This window comes from Prionailurus viverrinus, chromosome A1 (genome assembly GCF_022837055.1).
Source record: "Prionailurus viverrinus isolate Anna chromosome A1, UM_Priviv_1.0, whole genome shotgun sequence".
Lineage (NCBI taxonomy): Eukaryota > Metazoa > Chordata > Mammalia > Carnivora > Felidae > Prionailurus > Prionailurus viverrinus.
In genome coordinates, this window is record NC_062561.1 from 102,033,513 (window position 1) to 102,056,641 (window position 23,129).

At 39.2% G+C, this 23,129-nt stretch overlaps 1 protein-coding gene and 1 long non-coding RNA gene across 4 annotated transcripts in view; one reads left to right on the forward strand and one right to left on the reverse strand.

Annotated features, from left to right (window-relative positions):
• The window catches only part of CEP120 (centrosomal protein 120), a 74,399-nt gene that overhangs the window by 25,323 nt on the left and 25,947 nt on the right, over nt 1-23,129 (reverse strand). For all 3 annotated transcript variants that reach the window (XM_047852296.1, XM_047852315.1, XM_047852305.1), the window contains exons 10-18: nt 22,243-22,420; nt 18,824-18,973; nt 17,920-18,102; nt 15,837-15,933; nt 15,586-15,738; nt 14,708-14,797; nt 5,928-6,020; nt 4,599-4,760; nt 2,191-2,313 (exon numbers count right to left, since the gene is read on the reverse strand). In XM_047852296.1, coding sequence (XP_047708252.1) covers nt 2,191-2,313; nt 4,599-4,760; nt 5,928-6,020; nt 14,708-14,797; nt 15,586-15,738; nt 15,837-15,933; nt 17,920-18,102; nt 18,824-18,973; nt 22,243-22,420 — 1,229 coding nt within the window. The remainder of the gene's footprint in view (nt 1-2,190; nt 2,314-4,598; nt 4,761-5,927; nt 6,021-14,707; nt 14,798-15,585; nt 15,739-15,836; nt 15,934-17,919; nt 18,103-18,823; nt 18,974-22,242; nt 22,421-23,129) is intronic.
• Nucleotides 8,046-13,118, forward strand: LOC125161946 (uncharacterized). The gene is made up of 3 exons (XR_007150826.1): nt 8,046-8,265; nt 9,345-9,706; nt 12,383-13,118. It is a non-coding gene; the product is annotated as an uncharacterized LOC125161946 (long non-coding RNA).

A 23,129-nucleotide genomic window follows, 5' to 3' on the forward strand; every position in this document is an offset into this window, starting at 1 on the left:
CAGTGATTCCAAATCTTTATCTCTACCCCCTTTTCTCTCTTCCTACTATACTTGCCTATTTGTTAAAAAACTGTTTATTTAATTTTGAGAGAGAGACGGAAAGAGAGAGTCCGGGAGAGAATCCCAAGAAGCTCCGAGCTGTCAGCACATAGCCTGACGCAGGGCTCAAACTAACGAACTGTGGGATCGTGACCTGAGGTGAAATCGAAAGAGCCACTTAACCCACTGAAGCAGCCAGGCGTCCCATACCCATTTTCAACCCCTCAGTGAACTGCTCCGCTTCAACTTTTTCTGGTAGAATCTCAAATGGAACCTGCCTAGAACCATAATTCTCTACAACTTTCAACCTCCTCAAAAAGTTCTTCCTGAAAATTCTTCACTCCTATTAACATCCATTAAGCCAATGTAATACACTTGAGAGTCATCTCTGACTTTTCTTACCAGATGAAATACAAATTCTTTAACGTCGCATCTAAGGTCTTCCCCACATATGGCCACAAATTATCTTAATTTCTAGCATTCTCTTATCAGCCCTGTTATTTTCGAACAACTACCACAATAGTTAAACGCCCAAGTTCTAGTCAAGCTATTACCCGAATATGCAATAGGCTTTCTAACCCCTCTAGTTCTCTTGAATACTTCTTGGAATACTCTCCCACACACATTCACTTATTAATGTGCCCTTTAGATTCTATATCTAGTCTCCCTTCTTAGTTTACCTCATGTGTTGATTTCAGAAGTAGCTTTGTCTCCGCTTTGAGTTCACGGCATTTAGTAAGAGAGAGTTAGATAGTATGGTAAGCTATTACCTGCCTTTCACTTTAATCATCTGGGTAAGTTCCCTGCCTCTTTGTAGGACTCGTCATTTATTTGACTCTCTCTTGAATGTTTTTAAATCATTCAGCATAGCATTTAGCACAGCGCCCAGGAGCATGCATCTTCGCTGGATAATGAAAAACCAGTTCTGTCATTTAGCATCCTGCCAGGAAACTGGTTATACGGGTAACAGGAAAGCACAAATGCTAGAGAGGATAGGATGAGGCAACCAGTGATAAGCAGGAGCATCCAGGCCCCACGTCTCCGGGGTAGGAGGGACTACAAAAGCAAGTACCATGGGTAACAGTTCTTCCTACTAGGAATGCAGAAACACGGATTGTTCATGCAGTAGGGATAGCCCAAGGCAAGCTGGAGAGAAGGTGTCTAGCCAGAGAGGAAACCATAAAAAGGTGCACCTACTAAGAGAGAAGGGAAGCACACAGACAAAGAGAAGAACGAACTACCCTGGCAACTTCCTGACACCCCCTACCAATCTTCTGATAGTGCCCCCTAGTCCTAGTGGCTACATCTGCAGCGGAAAAGAGGCAAGGAAGCCTTCAATAGAATGTTCAGTGGACAATGACAGGCCATGGCTGACACCATGAAATCCTGTAACTTCTGAAAATTATTCTCTTATTACCTGTGTCATTTCTTGGGTAGGCTGTATCTTTTTAATAATACCTAAAAAACACTAAACGATAAAATGCAACAGCACATACTGTCAAACTTAACATTACACATTTTGGACAGTACACAGTTTTTAATGTCTAGAAGCAGAACATTCTTCCCATTTGCAGATGATCACTATATAACTAGAGGCAGGACCTGGCCTCCAACCGCAAGAAACAAAATAGGATGGATATCCCTTCTCTGGGCTCAGAGGAGAGCATAGTCTTGTGATTGATACGAATGCTCCTACCTGGGGCACTTAATCTACAGGGTAGTAAGTAATATGCAGTCAGCATTCATGATGGCAAGACTGGCTGTTGAATATGGAAATCAGGTGATAAGGCAGTGAAAGCACCAACAATAGTTAAGAGGAGACAGTTTTGGGACAGGATAGGCCATGCTGTGCTTCCCCCTGTTCTTGTACATATTTTGGAAGTTGTTCTTTAGCCTTCCTGAGAGTTCTGTGGATTCCTTTATTTCTAGAGTTAGTCACTTCTGTTTTGTGCAACCAACCACTCTAGTTAGTATATGCTGTAACTGATAGAAGCCAAGAAATTCAAGTACTGACAATGTCATGTGTCTCAAATGCTGTTCTTATTTGATATCAGAATACTACAGTGAAATGTCAGTACATTTTATATTCAAATAGCACCTACTGATTTTATAAATTATCAGAATTAAATTGCCATAAACTGACACGGGTACCTTTTCCAAGGTGAGTAGATTTATTTCAGACTGAAGGCGGATTTCAGGTTTGTTGCTTTGCTGATCCTTGAACTGATGGAACTCTTTTTCCAAAATCTTATACTTATTTTCAGCATCATTAAGCTGTATTAAAAAAAAAAAAAAAAAAGGATGACAGCCATTTAAAAAGACCAGTATGCAAAGTTCAATGCTACAGAATTCAACAGTCATTTTTTTTCTTATTGTAAAGCTTGTTTATAGTAGAAAATTTAGAAAATCCATAAAGCATAATGAGGAAAATTAAGATTTCTAGTAATCTTAAAAATTTAGTGAGTCAACTAATTAACAGTATACAAAAACTTTTATTTAAGAGTAGGAAATGTGTTAGAAAACCAGGATCATGAGAACATTTTTGCTCAATTTTAGATGGCAAATGAAAGTCACTTTATAAAAATACTTATACTATACCCTTGAGATGTCACGTGTACGAGAATACAATGCACATTAGATATACCAACTAATGATGATAAAAATAAAAAACTTAATTTTAGCGCGGTATTTATTGTTCTTATAATTTAAAACTGTGAAAGTTTCATAATTCAAACACTATTACAACTTAAAGTCATTTCAAGATGATTTAACTCAACCCCTTCATTTCTGTGGATAAGACATTTGAGGGTTTCAGAAGCTCAGCTCGGCAGTGCCCAGGATCTAGTCAGCGGCAGAGACGTGAACAGCTCTCAGATCTATTCATCCCCTAGAATAATGCTCTGATGAAAGGAGACAATACTTTTTAAAATTAAATAAAACAGAGACTTACCTGGACTCAACACTCTATATATAATTTCCCTTAGAACACTTTCAAAACTACCAAAACAAAACAAAAAACCAAACAGAATATAAGAATGTTCTTTTCAAATCTGGGATTTTTTTTTTTTAATCAAATGCAAACAAGGACTGTTAAAGATGCCTTCCATAACCCTCTAGCAAGTATTAGATAAACCATTTATCTACTTTCTAAGACATAAGACTTAACTAAATTTGAAATGCTGAGAAAATTGGTGGCAAAAATGGAATTTATCAATAATCAATTCTTGTTTCATGCCAGTAAGCACAAATAATTCTAATTAGGGTTTAGTTTATCTAGCATCTTCAGGTAATGAGGTACTCTATTACCTGCAAAGTCTTCCTATGGCTGAAGTTTACTTCTTTGAATATCCAAACTTTGACTTTTCAATTTGGAAAAAAAACCTTTCTCAAGCATCTCTCTCTCTCTCATTTATTTCTGTTTTAAACAAAAGCTAACAGACTTAAAATTTGGTATTTTTTCTACCATTCAGAAACATTACCATAAATTTTTATTTTATTATTATTATTGAGACAGAGAGAGACATAGTGTGAGCGGGGGAGGACAGAGTGAGAGGAAGACAAAGAATCCAAAGCAGGCTCAAGGCTCTGAGCTGGCAACACAGAGCCCGAGGCAGGGCTTGAACCCATGAACCATGAGATCATGACTTGAGCCGAAGTTGGATGCTTAACCGACTGAGCCACCCAAGTGTCCCAGAGACATTATCATAAACAATTACTGTGCCTAAAATCAGGTTGTGCAGAAGTAAGCTATGTGGCACACTAGGCTTTTTCTTTTGCTAAATGTCCATAAGTGACACGGATTGTTTGAGTTCTGGGAACTGCTTTTATATTTTGAAATATAGACACTTATCTTCATCACCTTTCACTGAAAGAATGATCAAAGAGACAGTCAGTCTGGGACATACTTAGAAAGGGGACTCTCTCTGAAGCCATGGGCAGCAATACAATTGTTTAGTACAAAGTAAGTCCTGGGCCTGGAGGAAGTCCAATACTGGAGGGCTAGGAAAAGGAAAAGGAGCCTGAGAGGTGGCCAGAAAGTAGAGGAAGACCAGGAGAGTGGGGTTAAAGAAGGGGAGAGAAGAGAATACACAACAGAAGTCCAACAGTGTTGGAGCTGTCTGATTAAGAGGGGGAGTCAAAGTGATGAGCCACTGGTGGCTTCGCTGACAAGGGGCTGGAGCCAAGGGGATGGGGTGTGGGGTGGGAAGGGCTGAAAGGTGAGAGTAAGGTGAGGAGTGCAGACGATGCACTCACGAACCGGCGTTCTTAACTGAATTTGGTCCAGTGACACATGCACAAGATGTTGGCCAAAAGGCGATTTATCAGAAAGAAAGATGTTGAGTTACCTGAAATATAGTTCAATCTTGTGCGAATAATGACAAAGGAAGGAAAATTATTCCAAGGTAGTCTTTAGCTTTGATTTAGGAAAACAAGAGCCAGCTTAAAGTATATCGGCATCTTGGTGCAATCAACATCATCAATAGTTCAAACCACTGTGAATTTCTCTAACTTTTCAGTGAACTCTTCCTAGAAAACAAATAAACTCTAAGTGATCCCACCTGCTGCTGCAGTCGATGTTTGTCCTCTTCTAGCTGCTTGATCTTTAACCTTTCTAGTTCTACTTGGTGAACACAATCTTCTCTGGCCCTGCGGATGGAGTCCTGAAGTTCTTGCAGGTTCCGGTCACGTTCTGATTTCAGTTCCTTCCTTTCTCTTTGAACCTAAAAACAAGTGCGTCTTTATGAGGCTGGCTTAAAGGCTCAGCTACAGTATGCTGTTCAATATTCTATTATCCTTCTACACAATGTTTACAATATTTCCAATTTTATTTTCATATCCTTTTCCATTGTCCGAGTTCATGTTGAAGCACATTGAAATTATACATTAAAAAAAATTTTTTTAATGTATTTATTTACTCTTGAGGGTGCATGAGTGTGTGAATAGGGGAGGGGCAGATAGAGAGGGAAAGAGAGAACCCCAAGTGGGCTCTGTGCTGATAGCACACAGGGCTTCAACCCACATTGCTCATCCATCATCATTTAATTCTAAAATACAAAGTGTATCCAAAACTCCATATATGACTTATATAAATTCAATTGAAAAGGCCCTAATCACTTAAAATTCCTTTTTGAGTAAAACCCACTGTATTACCTAAGCAAATATACCCAAGTTCCTTTTCTTCTTTAGAAATTTCTTCTATTCTGCCTAATCACATAGAAAGTAACAGAGCCTTCATATTGGAAACAAATACATTTAAGGTCAAACATCGAGAAATTCCAGAAAATGTAGGAGGATCAGGTCAGAGTTAAATGCTGAGAAAAATTTTAAGAAACACATATGGTTAGGACAGGAGCATACAAATTTAATGTGGAAGAAATTCTAATAACTTGAAATGATTTATGTAGTAATTGAAATAAATATTTAGGCTAAAATTTATCAAGACCTAACAAAAATGCTAACTAGGCATGGTATTAACAGAAGTTTTCATCCATCCTTGGGCTCTAACCTTTAATCGACAACCAGGTGGGATATTCCCTTGTTACTGAGAATGACATCCGAATTCTAGGCCCCTCAGCCTGTGCTACGTTTTCTCTATGCTCTGGGCAGTGTGACTATCCAGTCCCTCCACATCCCGGGGAAGAAGTGTACTTCCGCAGAGTGCAGCAGTCAGCCAAAGCTGGCTGGCCGGCTATTAACCATTTCAAATAACAAACACTTTGCTATGTATTCCTCACATTCTGACATGTCAAAGATGCTTTCCTCTGCTGAACAGCAGTTTTCTCCACCATGCCTACAAGACCATTTCCATGAAATGCTTTTTATCAAATATATTTTATAATAGCATGTACCTCGTGCATGGATTCCAGGAAATAAAGACATACAGTTACCTCTGACTCTGCAATGATCAGCTGCTGCTCTCGTTTCTCTAAGTCAATTAGGGTTTTTTGAAGTTTTCCTTCTAGGACAGTATATTCAGCCACCTAAAATATAATAAAAGACACATTATCTTTTCCCCAACTTTCAAAACACAAGCAAATCCAACAATGCATACATTATAACTTACTGAAACACAAGTTCTGGGAATAGGAAACTCATGAATTATATCCACCAAGTCAGAGCAGAAATTCCTTCTAGTACTGTAAGTGAGGGCATCCCTCTAGCTTCTGCTTGGGTATCTCTAGTGACGTTCAATTTCCAGAGGAAGGTCATTCTCCCACTGGGCAGTCAGGCTGCTAGTAAAATCTTATGTGTAGTCAAAACCTAGCTCTTTAAAATCTGCCTTCGTCACTACTCCAGTATTCCTCTGACGCCCCCTTCAGCACATACACTCCTTCCCTGCAACGAATCCTGATGCTAGTTTGGCTAGCTGGTCAGTTTCAAGTCAATTCTCCTATGGGTTCAGGTCCGATCCTTTCCTACAGTTCCAGTAACTGAGTTCCTAATTGCTTCTGATGCACCACTCCCTGCTTGGGCCCCAAGCCTAGTACCTTAATCTCCAGGGGCCTCTAGTTCTGCCCTGCTCTTCGGCGGTGAGATTCCCGTTCAGAGAAAAGACGCCTGCCAGTTCAGTCTACACAGGATGGAGGAGTCTTTACGGTTTTCTGTCTTTCATTTCTAACTGATCACTTTTACTGCGACTTCCTGAACCAATTTCTTTGTTCTCACCAACTGGTTCCCAGATTTCAGGTCCATCCTAACATTCTCTTTCCCACAGTTAATAAGATCTTGCTTTAATCCTCCTTCATCTTATTTCTACCCCTTAGACAGAAGGAAAAAAAAATCTATCTTCACGTATTTGGTCTGGCAATAGCCATCATACATCCTCTCACTTTTTCTTCTCCAAGAGAAACACATATTAATTACAATTTCCACATCGTCTAACATCTTGGATCTAATCTACAGTCTAGATTCTAGATTAAGTCTTTTTAAAAAATGTGGTACCCAGATGTGATCTCCCTACTTCATAGGCCAAAGAATGTCCACTGCCCAAGATGAAGACAACGTGTCTATTATGTTAGTCTAAACCTGCACGTGCTATTTGAGGATCCTAATCACAGTTTGCTCCGTCAAAGAAAATCCCCAAGGCTTTTGTTTTTAAACCTGGGATAACTATAACAACATACCTATTGTCCGAAAGATTGTTTCGACTACAGAAGTTGACATTTGTCCTTGTTAAACTTTAGCTCAATGACTTAGGCCTGGCATGCTAGACAATCATGAGCCATCACCTATTCATTCTGTTCAATCTACCACCCACTTTTAGTTTATCTCAAAAAAATGCTAAGTGTGCCCTACCGCCTTAAAAAGTCTTAGAGAGGTAAGTAAACAGGATGGTGGGTCAGTATTCAACTGTTCTTCCTCTGGCAACCGAAATGCATGGGTTCCCAGAGCTCTGTCTCAGGAGGTCTCCTCTCCTACTACCTGACCTCAGGGGATGATCTTAACTACCTACCATCACATATCCTAAGCACTTCCAAAGCCAGATTGCAAAGTCAAAACCCCCTCCAGAGATTACATCTGTATCTCTGTCTCCAGTATTCCCTATGTATCTCAAACTCAAAAGTGAGTAAAAACCTGAGATCATAATCATTTCAATAATATTTCAATTCAAATACCTATTGAATACCTAGGAGATGTGGGTAAAACAAAGTCTTGTGAACCTATATTCTGAGGGAAGACAAACTATGAAAATAGAAGTGGATGTTTAACGTAATTCTAAGTAAATACTAGGATGAAAACAAGCAGAACGAGCATATAATTAGCTCCTGGGGGCAGAAGAAGGCCTATTTAAGACAGAATGATCAGAGAAGGCCTCACTCAGATTATTTTGAACAGAGACCAGACAGTGCCTCTAACAAAAGAGTCTTCTATAGATCCTGAGGGGGACTTAGGGAGCATGTCTGAGGAACTACAGAGAGGCCAGGTTGGTGAGAACAGACTATGTGAATAGAAGGCTGACAGAAATGAGGTCACAAAGGAAGCTAGTAGATAGATCACATAAGGCCGTGTAGGACCTGGTAAGAAACAGGAGTTTTATTCTATGCGTAATGAGTAGGAGAGGTTTTAAGCAGAAGAGTACGTAATCTGACTTTTAGTTTAAAAGTCTCAACCTTGGTGGATATGGATTTAACAAGCTACTGGGGTCAGGAAAGAGGACAGAATTCTGAGTTAAGAAGTAACTGTAGTAATCTAGGAAAGAGATCAGAAATATTTATTTAAACTAAGGTAAGTAGTGAAGAAGGTGGCTGAAAGTGGTTCGTTTCCAGAATCTGTACTCAATACAGAGTCAAGAGAATTTGCTGACAAACTAGATGTGGAACGAAACAGAGTCAAGGGTAACTTGCCTTGTAGCCTGAGGAGCTCAGTAAAAGGTATTGCCATTTATTAAGATGGGGATCAACAGGAACAAATTTATACAGGAGGGAGACAAAGAGCCTGTCTCGAGACATGCTCCCTTTGATTTGCTTAGCAGAGAATCAGTTGGCAGTGTAGTACAGGCACCCGAACAGCCAAATGTAGAGTCCAGTGAAGAGGTTGGAGATACAGACACACACACACACACACACACACACACACACACACACACACACAGTGAATAACTGTGTTTAACTTGTATATGATGCTAAGAAAGTGGATGAGAATACTTGAAGAAGTGTAAAAACAGAAAAGAGGTTCAAGGACTGGGCTTTGGGGCAAGCCAATAAAGCCAGCAGAGGCTGAGGGGGGAAAAAAAAAGTTCCGGCAAGAAAATTGCCAAGGGGAGACCAGTGAATTCAGTAGAAGAGTAGGAAAGTATAGGAAGGGGAGTCAAGTTGAGGAAATGTTTGAGAAAGGGAAAGATCCAATCAGGTGAGGATGAGGGAGGGTTGGCTGAGAACCGCTCTGGGAAGAGAAGGAATTGATTAGGGAAAGCAGTAGGATGCGAGGGTAGCACTGAATATCCCTTAAGGCTTGAGACCTTAAACCTCCGTAACTCCATTTCTCTAGCTCCTGTTCGTCTTTCCTCCTTCATCTTATCATGGCTATTCCTGTTCAGCCTTTATTTTCTTTTACAACTCATTATTGCTTCCCTGGCCTTCCTGACTTTGGATCCATACTCCTCTATTCTGCAACAACTGTTCTAAAATGAAGATCTCACTTCCTTATTCTCTTACATAAAAATCTTCATTTAAAAAATAAGTTTATCAAATTTCTACCTTTCCCAAGCAGGTTTTATCATCTGAACCATAGAACATAAAAAATGATCTAACTGATTATTTTCTCCATCTTCTCTTTAATGGCACACAAATCTACCACTGCTGAAGCACAGGAGGAAGTGAATCCACCAGCAACAGTGCCCGCTGGCAGGCATTAAGGCTTAATTCTCCCAGGAAACCCTGGCTGAGAACGTCTACGGGATCAAGTCTAATCTCCTCAAAATGAAACAGAAGATCATTTACATGCCATAGACGTCTCCACCTTATTTCTTGAGACTTCTCTTCCCTTCTTCCTATATCAAGCTACCTACAATTTCCTTAATGCCGAGCCTATTTCCAACTTCTTTGTTTGGAATTCCCTTGGAGTCTCTGTGGTAGTATCTACTAATCTTTATCAAAGTGGAAGCATGATCTTATCCATGAAACGCTTCCTCCTATTCCCTAATGCAGAACCGAGGCCTTCCTTCTTGGTAGGTATATGATAGCGATCTTCAGCCATCTGATGGGAAGTCATGTAGAAGACAGAACATGATCTCAGCTATATGGAAGGCCACACAGTACCAGAATGTTATAGTCCTAAGTTTGTCAAGTAATGAATTTGTCTTCAACTGTCACTGGGTTTAGCATGTCAATCTGGACAACCAGGTCATTTCCAGGACACTGGTTTCTGAAAATACACATTTGGTACAGTTACAAATATTTCACTTGACCCCAAAGGCCCCAAATGAGCTGGTGGACTATTAATTGCTTCAAGGTTAACTAAAGCTTCATTTCTTTGGGAAAAAAGTTTATGTGTAACACCAGAGGATGCATTATTTTATGAAAAGAAAATATTCCACAAAAATAATCTGCTCTTTCACAGTTAAAATAATCCTTCCACCCTGGTTCCAAAAGATGACCAAAAAACACTGATAGATTAATAACCGCCCCCCACCATGATACAAATCATTAGGTACACATAAGCTTAAAATATTAACTTATTATGAAATACTAATATACATGAGTCTAACTGGATGTAATTTTATTTACTATATATATCCCTTCACTACTGCTTCCTGAATTGGTGGGCTGTTAACTAGTTAGCACCTTGTCAGGCAGGACAAACCTCCTCATAGTAAGTAGATGAGCTCCATTTTACTATTAACTCCTTTTGTGCTGAAGAGCAGAAGTAAATTTAGATGGCTGCATGCTGTTCCACCAATATTACTGAGACTCCTTCAGGTAAGTTTTCCAAGTACTGAAGAAGTTATACGTTGTTTTAAAACAATCAGGTAAATAAAGTGAAAATAAATCAACAGAAAAGGCGTATACACTGTAGACGTAGTAATCACACAGGGGGATTCTCAGAGAATTTAGCTTGAAAAGATTTCATCCTATTCAGGCAAACACTGCTTTTTTTCTCCCCAATTAATCAATTTTACAGTGGCTTATGAAGTTTTAGGAAATGGATCACATCCTAGCTGACCATATTCTTACACGACAGGGCACACATTGTGCTGGATGAGTTGTTACTCTCAAATGTATTTAGGTTGGAAAAAAACCAGCAATCCTATCAAGTTTTTGACAAGACTAATTCAAATAGCCACTTACTAGACAGACCTCATATTCCTTTTTCTTTTCTTTTTTTTTTTTTTTTTTTTAGTATTTATTTAGTTTGGGAGAGTGAGCATGTGAGCAGGGAAGGGACAGAGAGAGAGGGTGAGAGAGAATCCTAGGCAGGCTCTACACTCTCAGCACAGACCCCATTGTGGGGCTCGAACTCATCAACTGTGAGATCATGATCTGAGCCAAAATCAAGTTAGATACTTAACTGACAGAGCCACCCAGGTACCCTTTGTATTTCATTTTCTAAGCAGAGTTATTATAAACAATCAAGAAATAGACAATTCAAGCTGAAATGGTGGGAGAAATTGTATACGATGGTAACCGACAAGATAATTATCAAAATGACAACCAAGCAAAAATTTGAGTTTTTTTTTCAACCATTATACAGACACTGTTTTGTTTTCTTTTTGCAATAGAAAGATCAATTATGGCACAAGTTGGATCTGTCAAAATATTAACTAAGAAAGTTTTTCTGATTTGACTTTTGCAAAACTTAACACAGGAAAACTCTTCAAAAGCATTTAAAAAAAAAATGGTTCCACAATAAACTCTGCTTACCTTAAAAGCTAAATGAAAAATTCTAAAAAATTAAATATTTGATAGCTCACTCAGATTCAATGAATAAAGGATACCTGAGAACTGTAAATCCAACTTAATATAAAAGACACATTTAAGGAAAACTAGTATATTGCTTAAATACGTGTGAGGGCCTCTGGTTTTTAAAGTTTGGTTGTTTGAACACTTCTTAAGAATGGATGGTTTGGAGTACTGTTAACTTTTTCTTTTTTTAGATTTTTTTTTTTTTAACCCACTGGTTTTTCAAATTTTTAATGGTTGTGAATTAAGGGCGATAAAATTGAAATAGTTATTTGAAAGCCCAAGGCCTTGGGGACTTCTGCTTGGTCTACTCGTAAAAGACTACCTGCCCTCCTCTACAAACACAAATGGAACGACATGCACGAAACAACTGTGTTTACACATTGGAGAATGGGCAGCACAGGACCATCACCACTGACAGAGCAGAGATGAATGAGTCCAGCCCTACAATAACTCTAGCATTTTCCAGACTAAGGCTCAGAGAAGGGGACACCCAGCAGAGCCTCTCAATCTTGCTGAGTTGAGGCAGCAGAGAGGAGACTAAAGAGGCCCTGTGAGGCTAGGTAAAGTACCAGGGGAAAGTTCGAAGATACAGCATTCCCAGAGCTCAGTCAGGAATGAGAATAGTGGGCATTCCTCCTGGTCTGAGGGGAGAGATTGTCATATGCTAGGCATCTTACCATACAGCCCACGGCTACAGGCTCTTCTCAGTTTGCCCTAGCAAAACTCAAAAGGATCAAACTCAACCCAAGTAACCTCACACACCAAGATCCAGAAATCAACAATGTAAACTTCACAATTTCTGGCATCTAAGAAAAAATTACCAGTCATTCAAAGTAATATAAAAGTGTCCCCCATAACCAGATGAAAAAAACAAAAGAAAGAGACCTCAAAATGACACGCATGTTATAACTAGTAGATAACGTATTGTAAATATATTCCAGATACTCAAGAATGTAAAGGAAAACACGAACATGAGGAAAAGTGCTTAAAAAAAAAGGAAAAGGCCTAAGTGAACCTTATAGAGATGAAAAATACAGTATATGAAAGGAAACATTGTGCTGAATTGGATTTGTGGCAATCAGACCCTTCAGAAGAACCAATGGTCAACCGGAAGTCACAGCAATAAAATATATCCAAGATGAAGCAGTGAGAGGAAAAAAAAAGACTTAAAAAATAATTCAATTCTCTCTGACACAATATGAAGTAGTACAATACATGCACGCTGGACTCTAATCAGGAGAGGAGAAAGAGACACAGGAAAAAATTTTCAGCAATAAAAACCCAAAATGTTCCAAGCTTGATAAAACCCTATAACCAAAGCAGCTCCAAGACTCCAAGCAGGGTGCACATAAACACACACACACACACACACACACACACACACACACACACACAGAATCACAAGGCCCATCAAATTCCTAATGCTGAAAACTAGGGATCAAGAAAAAAAACTCTTAAACCAAGTGAGAGGAAAAAAGAGACCTTACAGAGATAGAGGGCCAAGATAACAGGGCCAGCAGATTTTTCCATCAAGAACGAAACAAGCCAAAATGCTAATGTAACAACTTTACAGATTGAAACAAAAAGCTGTCAACCCAGAATTCTATACCCAGTGAAAATATATTTACTTCAAAATGAGAGATAAACATTTCTTCAAGCAAAAGCTAACAGCATATATCGCCATCAGACCCATACTACAAGAAATGTTATTTATGTGGTTAATAAAAGAGGCTTTTGCTTCACAGTTTTCTTTAAAAACTAACTCTTGGGGTGCCTGGGTGGCTCAGTCGGTTGGGGGGCCAACTTCAGCTCAGGTCATGATCTCAAGGTCCGTGAGTTCCAGCCCTGCGTTGGGCTCTGTGCTGATGGCTCAGAGCCTGGGGCCTGTTTCAGATTTTTTGTCTCCCTCTCTCTGACCCTCCCCTGTTCATGCTCTGTCTCTCCCTGTCTCAAAAATAAATTTTAAAAAAAATAATAAAAATAAAAACTAACTCTTAAAAGCAAAAATATATTTTAGGATAATTTATGGAGAAGCAAAATGTATGATGGTATCAACACAAAGAACACATGCCTGATATACACTGATGTAAACTTATTACACTACACGTGATATGGTATAACAGCATTATTAGCATCAATAATTAATTATAATAATAGTAGTAGTTGTGTGCTAATAATAAGTTAAAACTGAATATTTTAAACCTTAAAGCAACCCTCCCAAAAAGCAATGAAACAGACACTGGTAATAAAGCAATAGTAAAAATAAAATGGGATCATAAGAAAAGTCAATGAATCCAAAAGAAAGCAGGAAAAGACCAAAAAAAAAAGAACTAAGAGAAGGCACCTGGGTGGCTCAGTATCTGACTTCAGCTCAGGTCACGATCTTGCGGTTCATGGGTTCAAGCCCCATGTAGGGCTCTGTGCTGACAGCTCAGAGCCTGCAGCCTGCTTCAGATTCTGTGTCTCCTTCGCTCTCTGCCCCTCCCCCACTTGCATTCTGTGTGTGTGTGTGTGTGTGTCTCCCTCTCTCTTTCAAAAATAAACATTAAAAAAATTAAAAAAAAAAAAAAAAGAACTAAGAAACGACGGAACAATGGAAAAGCAACAACAAAACAGATTTAAACCCAAGCATAGCAAAAAACAAGTAAAAAAACCCTAAGTGTGCCAATAATTACGTATTAAATGTAACTGGTTGATCAGGGCCCTGAAAATAACTTTCGAAAATATTCTAGTCTGCATCCTGCTCCAGTCTCTTGGTGGAGGGCAGTAAGCCATCCTGCCATTGGTTATCTCTCCCGTTTGTAGCTATGTCATTAACCACTTGTATGAGAGTTTAATTTCAGTATTTGAAAGAAGCGTTATTTTCAGGGTTTTTGTTTTACTCAATAACTTAAGTGTAAATAGGTAAGTACTGAACTTTTGCTTTTTGGAGTAAGATCAGATGGTCTCATTTTTAAAGATGTCATTTATTCCAGGATTAAATTCTTAAAATTACCTTCTAAGTTCTTGATGCTTTTTTATTAGCATCTGATTAGCAACAGATTAAAAGGTGCTATCTTCTTTTTTCATACAGAGGTAGGCTTTTTTCCTAGAGTATTCATTTTTTGAACAAATAATACATATGCAGGGTTCAAAATCAAAAAAGCAGCCAATACCTTAGAGAGAAAGGCCTTCCTCCTACTCCTGACCCATCCATTCAGTTTATCCAAAACAGTATACAATCGTTGTACTTTGTTACTCCACAGATTTCCTATAAAAGTTATTACCTTTTTCTTTACGAGTGATTCTCTTTCTCGGTCTCTTTTCTTCCATTCCTCTGCAAGAGCCTGCATATGAGCCAACTCCTTCTGCTTTAGCTACACAAGGAAGAAAAAGTCACAAAAAGCACATCAATATTTCAAACACACAAATCGGTCGTTCTCTGTTAAATACTACTGATCACCAGTATGTTTCCTTCAGACCTCCTCTTTTATTCTTAAAACAAACCAAAGAGAATGCCTGAAGCAAGGGATACCCACAAGAGTATAAACTAAAATGGGGTGCCTGAGTGGCTCAGCCGGTTGAGCATCTGACTTGGGCTCAGGTCATGATCTCACAGTTCGTGGGTTTGAGCCCTGTGTGGGGATCTGTGCTGACAGCTCGGAGCCTGGAGCCTGCTTCGGATTCTGTGTCTCCCTCTCTCTGTGGCCCTCCCCTGCTTGCTTGCACGCGCTCTCTCTCTCTCTCTCAAAAATAAATAAAACATGTAAAAAAAAAATTTTTTTTTAACTGAAGTGAAGACCTGTTTTCTCTCTTTATTGTATAAAGAGAGATGGTTCTAGGCTCCAGGAGGATATGGTAAATGAGGGCCTGAAATTAAAAGAAATGTTCACTTTCTCAAACACCGACTTCGAACCTTCAGTCCTAATTTTGTCCAGAAGTCATAGGGAAGGGGATCCTTCTGCATGGCTTCTGCCAAACTATCATTTATCGAGTTACTTTCTTATTCTGTTTTTCTCTCAGAGTAAAGTATTCTTGCTATTAAGAGGGCTAGACAGGGTACCCGTGGAATAGAGAGAAAAAAAAAAGTCTACTATGGAGAAGAAAAATATTCTAAGTAAACCAATAAAAAAAAAAGGTTTCAAAGTAACATTTAAAAGGTAACCTGATTTTCGAAAATGTCCTCCTGCATCTCTTTCCACATTTCTAGCTCTAGTGCTGCTTTGTATTCTAAGGTTTCTCGAGGCTCTGTCTGGATTTCTGAAGGACAAGGTGCTGGAGGAAGGGAACATGCCTTCTGTTGCCCAGCAGATAAACCCTAAGACATGAATGAAAACATATTGAAACAAACACACTCATACACACAATGCATTCGATCCACTATAGTCACGTTGTTTCACATTCACTGTTACTTACCTGAGATGAATCAGATACAAGAATCTCACGCATTTTTACTAGTCCATAATCTTCTAGAGTTACTGTGTAAGAAAGATCCATTATCCTGTTGTTTGACCTACACATGAAGTCAGAAATACTTTAAAATTTGTGGAAACACTATGATTTTTCCTTTTATTTCCCCAATGTTACAGCACTGAGTAGGTCACATTTCTTGTATCTGACACGCGCACTACTCAAACCTCGAGACCTTCCATATATGCATTTTACCTGATCACGGAACTCTTACATACAGACCTACGTTTACTACAAGAAGACCTACATTAGCTATAGATTATTTGGAGAAATTTAAACTCTTACTGCCCAAAGGTAATTACTGCTAAACTTTCATTTCCTTCCTCTCTTCTGTTTTACGTATGTGCAGATACACATGCAGATACACATTGTCCCTTTTTCTCCATTTACATCTGGAGCATTTTCTCATGTCATCAACCTTCATTCAAAAATGTTTAAGTTTTAATGCCTGTAAAGTATACTAATAAAATTACACAGTAAAATTAAGACAAAAACTAATTTTCCTACTCTTGATTATGTAGATTCTTCTGAATTCTTACTCTACTATTTTCCTGGGATGAAGCACTTGTACATAAATCTTTTACTGGATGTGAGCACTGCCTCAGGGTAATTCCTAAAAATAGGATAATTATATGTTATTTTTATCATAAAGAGCATCTCTCTGTCTCGTACAGCTGCATGTAGCATTTACCAGAACATCAGGGGAAAATACAGTCTTGCCTACAAGAAACGTGGCCTTGTCTAAAATCTATTCCATAAAGCCTTGGTCAAGCAAAAACTTCAATGACTGGAACCCACACAAATAAACTCTTAATAATCATTTTTACATTTTCTTCTAATCTCACAACTTGTAGAAGAAATTAATAAAATACACCAAAGCACTAAGTCTCCTAAAACTTCTCTGTCTACAGAGCAGGGCAACACAAGTTCATATTCATAACCAACAGATTTAAAATAACTAGTAATGATTTAATTATTTTCATTGTGTTCTACTTAATGCGATAAAAGAATGGGATTTTTGGAAGAATTTTCAGTTCACCAGAAGATGTGCTTCTCTAAAACACCTGTTGCCACATCCTCCAAATGAATAAAAGTTTTACTAATTCTTTGCTCTCTGGAAGGGACTATAGATGGAGAAGAGCAAGGGAAGGGATTTAAATACTACTTTTAGATCTCAGCTTTTTACTGAGCCTGATTTCTTTGTACATTCTAATTATGCTTCAAAAACCAAGGCATGTGATGTATAATTTTAAAGTGTATTTAAATTTCTACTGCTAAATTTAAAAAGACGTATTTAAAATAGATGTATTTTGGGGCGCCTAGGGTGGCTCAGTCAGTTAAGCATCTGACTACGGCTCGGGTCACGATCTCACAGTTCGGGAGTTCGAGCCCCACATCAGGCTATGTGCTGACAGCTCAGAGCCTGGAATCTGCTTTGGATTCTGTGTCTCACTCTCTCTCTGCCCCTCCCCCGCTCACTCTGTGTGTGTGTCTGTCTGTCTCTCTCTCTCTCTAATAAACATTAAAAAAAAATTAAAATAAATAAAACAGATGTATTTTGTGTAAGGTAGGTGAACTTCAGTTTTCCATGGTGGCACCAGATTCCAGGGCAGAGAAACCATACTCATTTTTTAAAAGTGCCAAACATTTGTAACATTCTCAGAAAATAGATTTGAAGCAAAAGTTAAAATATTTTCAAGTAGAAAAACAGTCATTCCCAAAGCAAAATAATGTAAAAATACATTATAAATCTGTCCTGGAATTACTAAACATACAAACAAACAACATAGCGGGAAATTAAAACCGTCAGGCTTCACAGAGAGGAGGGAAACATTTAAGATCCTAGGTGTTAAGAGTCTTAGAGGGTACAGTGGGATCAGAAAGGTAAACAGTGCTAAAAAGCCAATTAGAATACAGCCCCCCGAGGTCAAAGAAGGACCATCACCACCAAGACGACAGGGAAGCGTAAGGCTGTACCCAGCCAATGAGAACAAAAAGCAGGCTATGGCCATTTTGGGAAATCCGTTACCCCTGTGCTGCTATAAAAGGCACACTTTCACTGTACGTCTGACGCCAACACTGTTCACCACTGGAACCTAAAAAGCGAGTTTTTTCTGAAGACAAGACGTTAGAAAGCTGGATCCTGGCGATTCCCAGGAGTAAATCTTTACTCATTTTGTCCTTGTGCCATAATTCAACCAGCAGTGGAATCCTAAGGAAGAGAAAACAAGTGTTCATATCTTATCATTTCTGAACCAAGTGAGTAGTAGATCTTTGAGTTGCCCAAGCACCAAGATGTTTCTGGTACCTGGGTTGGAAAGACTCCATTCCACGGGTAACAAACAGAATATACCATTACAGTTTCTATACCTCTTTCTGTGCAATAAAGAAAACCCACAAAGTGCTATTTTTTACTCTTCCTTCCTCCTTGTAAAATAAGATACACACTTGAATTGAGTAAAAAGATGTCTCAGATCTTTTTCTTCACAAATCCATTTCAGATAGGTGCATTAATAACACCTTCATTTTATACAGATGAGGCAACAGAAAAAGCAACCAATTCACTACAGTTAACTGGTGCATCCGTGATAAAACTAAATAGCTTGTTCCTACTGATCTTCACGTATTATGAAAAACAAGACAGTAGTCTTTCAAATCGTCTTACTCACAGATGGTATTTAACACAGTTCTAACCTCCAAATTCAGACAAATAAGATATGAAAATCTGCGAAGAGTCTCCATAACTTCATAAAACTTCAGAGCAGAAGCACCCACGTCACAGACATTACTAATTACATTACTAATACGTGCGTGTCCAAGTTATCAGATGCATTAACTGCTGTGGATCTAAATCTCTAGAAATTCCTCTTGTCAGTAACAAGATACGCATTTTCAAGCGTGGCTTCGTGTCATACACACCATATTTACGTTACCTTAAGAAGGTATCCTGCAGCTGTTGAGGCATAGTTGCAAAGTCAAATGCACAGTAAGACTGTGGAAGAAAAACTTCCATGTTTTTGCGAACTTCTACAGGAGGATTTGTCATAATAGGAGCTGCACTACCAAAGAATGGATAGGAGTACCTAGAATTTAGAAAAAAAACAAAAAACAAACAAAAAAAAACCAACCTATGATACAGGTTACAGATGAGACTTCTAATCTGTTTTTTTTTAAAGGATAAAATGGATATAACAAATAGAATTTTTAGAATACGTAAATGGTACCAATACATTGTGGTTCTAATTCTGTCATCAACTTTAAAATTCTGCAAATATTGTCAGCAATTCTAGAGGAAATGCATTATGTGTATATAGCACTAGTTCCCAAAGCTGCTTTATAAGCAATCTTAAGATGAACTTCAGGGCAAGAAGAAGTCTCGTATTGTGAAGGCTGTAACACCGAAAAAGGAAGAGAGAATCATTCTCATACACTCCCAATGACTCTAAAATTTAGGAATGACAATGACGCAGAACAAAGACCAAGCTGCCCTTTGTCCAGGAGTCCCTTGGGGGCATGGCTCCTGTGTTTTTCATCTCTGTCCTCCCAGCAAAAATAAGCACTTTTTGGCATATAGTAAATGTTCAGGAAATACCTGCTGAATTTAATTTCTAAACTTACTTTATTTATTTAATAATGTCTTGGGGCACCTGGTGGCTCAGTCGGTTAAGCATCTGGCTGATGATTTTGGCTCAGGTCATGATGTTATCATTTGTGGAAACGAGGCCCACATCGGGCTCTGTGCTGACGGTGTGGACCCTGCTTGGGAGTCTCTCTCTCCCTCACTCTCTGCCCCTCCCCTGCTCATGCTCTGCCTCTCTTGCTTTCAAAATAAATAAACATGAAAAAAAATTTTTTAATCATGTCTCGATTTTTATGGGCTGAAAACCCCTAGTCACCTCCCAGAGGGTGCACCCATGGTAAGATTCTGTCTTTGAGAATCAAGGATGGAAGCGGTGATTCAAGGAGTGACAAGACTCTTTCTTCCTTTCTTCACAGAAACCACACCTGATTAAATGGGAACATGTCTGACTACTGCTGAACTTACTCTGTATTTAAAGCCAAAGAGAAAGACAACTTGAGGCTCACTTCAGTTTCATCTCGTGTCTCGTTATGCATTATGAAAACGGGAATTTAAAGACTAGTAACGAAAACTGCTTTTCCTGCAACGAGAATCCCGCGCATTTACTCCATTCCTACATAATGACACATGCAGTGAAATCAGCTCATCTCACAAATCCCATTCCACAGTTGCCAACCAGTTTCACACCAGTGAGAGCATGATGACATAAAATTTATCAAACGGAAAGTTAAATGGCCAGTGTTTTAAAAAATGCCACAAAATGACCAAAAGACAGAACCAACGGCCCTTATCATCAAGTGAATTCCAGGTGGAGTGTTAAGCATATCATAACTGTTTCCTCGGTTTAGAGTATTTTTCCCCTTTTCTTTGCCAAGTGAACGTCTAGCCTTCCTCGTATGTTGACTTATTTCTCAGTCTGTCTTGTTCACTAGGTTGAGCTCTTTGTTTACGTGGCCCATAAACTCCTAATACCTGGCACACTGCTGGCATAATGTGGGCACTTAATGATTAAACACATGGCCCATATGACAAGACGGAACCACAAAAACTAGGATGCATGCCTGCTAAGGGGGCTAGTACAAGGCTTCCCCCTCACAGCTTCTAACTGTAGATCACCTCGATATTTCTATGCTTCTAGCCAACACTATCTCTAGGTACCCTAAGATCACATTCTCTAGTAGCAGCAGAAAAGAGATCTCAGTTAAAAAAGTAGAGGGATAGGGGCGCCTGCATGACTCAGTCGGTTGAGCGTCTGACTCCTGATTTCAGCTCAGGTGATGATCCCAGGGTCATGGGATGGAGCGCCATGTTGGGATCCACGCTGAGCCTGGAACCTGCTTGAAATTCTCTCTCGCTCCCTCTGCACCTCTGCCCTGCTCGTGCTCTCTCTAAATAAATAAAATTAAAATAAATTAAATAAATTAAAAACAGAGGAAGACAAAAAGAGTAGAAATACTAGTAACAATTCTTTTTCTAAAAACAATTTTAAGAGAGGTTTTAGAAACCCTTTGAGAAAAGCTCTGTCTGTTAGAGACAAGCTTTCTCTCCCTCAATTTTCAAATAACATATTAATAATTATTCTCAGCCTCTGAGAAGAGGTAAACAGTACAACTTAAGCTGTGATGGAAACAATGCCATTCTGTGAATTCACAGTCACACCCAGTGCTGGGTCCCTTTGATTTTGTCCATCGTTCACATCCAAGCTGCGAGGATTCTGGATAGAGCTGGAGAGGAATCTAAGACATGAAGGAGTAGATACAAGTATGAGTTAACTTATGCATTTGAAAGGCAGGTATGCCTCAAATACCAGCAGGAAGCAGTGCGTAGCTGTGGACGTTCCTGGAAACGGCAGTCCAAGATGACAGAAAGGTTTTCTCATTTTAGTTGCATCAAGAGCACCAACCTTGTTAGAAAGGCTAGTGCTTACTCTGAAGAAATTTGTAAGGAACAACTAACCACTCCCAACTAAAACACATTAATATATTACATTTGATATACATTTCAACCAGAAGGTTTATGAAAATGTATTATTGTTAATAACAGGCTATTGAGTAGAGCCATTTAACTGACTGAAATATAGAAGTATTTCAATTCTTTATATGGAACAGGGTAGACACATTCCACGTGCAGCCCATTAAGGATGGTTCTCAGAGTCTCATTTATCAAGTAGTAGAGATACAACTTCCCATTATAATACAGTTTCATAGAAAAACAAGATATTACACTTCCCTGAATTTGCCGTGACACCTTTTCTAGAAACAATGCTTTTTTTTCCCATTTTTTTAACGTTTATTCATTTTTGAGAGACAGAGAGACACAGAGCACAAGAGGGGGAGGGGCAGAGAGAGAGAGGAAGACACAGAATCCGAAGCAGGCTGCAGGCTCCGAGCTGTCGGCACAGAGTCTGATGCGGCACTCGAACCCACGAAGTGTGAGATTGTGACCTGAGCTGAAGTCGTACGCTTAACTAACTGAGCCACCCAGGTGACCTTCTGAAACAACACATTTTAAGAGTCGCTCTCTTTGAATAGAAGCAGTAGTAAATTATCACCAGCACCTACAATTATCACCACCTCTCATACCACCAATGCCACCAACGCACCCTTGTTGAAATTCGAACTCATGAGGACAGAACCTTGCAGGCTTTTTCAGTCCACAGGGTTTAACGAATGTTCTAACTTCTCCGGTGATGTTTCTCCCTCTGAAACTCCCAAGTAGAGAAAAGGCACTGCTCTTCAGAAAAGAATACTTTGAAACAAAATCGTATCACACCTTAACATACAGTTGATTGGAAAACCAGCTTCCAAATCATGGATACTCCTTAAGTCTATTGAGAAGCAAAAATGATGTGATGTCGCTGGCACCGCAATCTTCTGTCCCGAGGCGGTTTCTGAAGCAGTGGCTGTGGTCACTGGCTGGGCCACCGGAAGAGGCAAAGAAGAACCCATGGCTACAATGAACATAAAAATTTAAGAGAAAAAAATCCCACTCGGTAACACTTTCTCTTCCTTTATTTACATCACTTAAAGATGCCATCTCGTTTCCCTCTAAGCAAGAAATGTGATCATTTGGTTTCATAAACCTCTGAAATGAGGCATAGGAACTTCTTAAAGTGACTTGCCCCCAAATTAGGTAGGCTTTAATTCCCATTTTTAGAACTATGTAAAGAAGGCCCCCCTCTCCACATCGACTGCACACCAGAAAAGTGCTAACATACGACAGCAGCCCGGCAGGCGCCAACTTATTTCCAAGAGGCAGCTAACCTTAACTTCGAGTTCGAGGGGTTGTATGGCAGACTTAATGCAGGCATCATTACGTCGCTTCTGAAGACACAGTTCTGGCTACGGAAGGCACACAGGACATAGTCTGACAAAAAGAGAATTCTCCTCCAGTCCCATTGCAGACCAGAGATGGGTAGCGAGTGGCCCAAGTCCTACAGCTACTGAGTGACCGAGGGATCACTTGCACCTTAACTTCCGACTCCTGATCGAACACTGTTCTAATTACTTCCGCTACAAGATCTAACTGCGGGTCCTAGTGCAGTGGGTGGAAAATTGACACAACCAGGTAAAACCATTGTCAGGCTCTCCCTTAACTTTAGCATCAAAAATGGGTATAACAAGTTTATTACAACAGGCAGTTAGTAGCTCTTCTCTCTA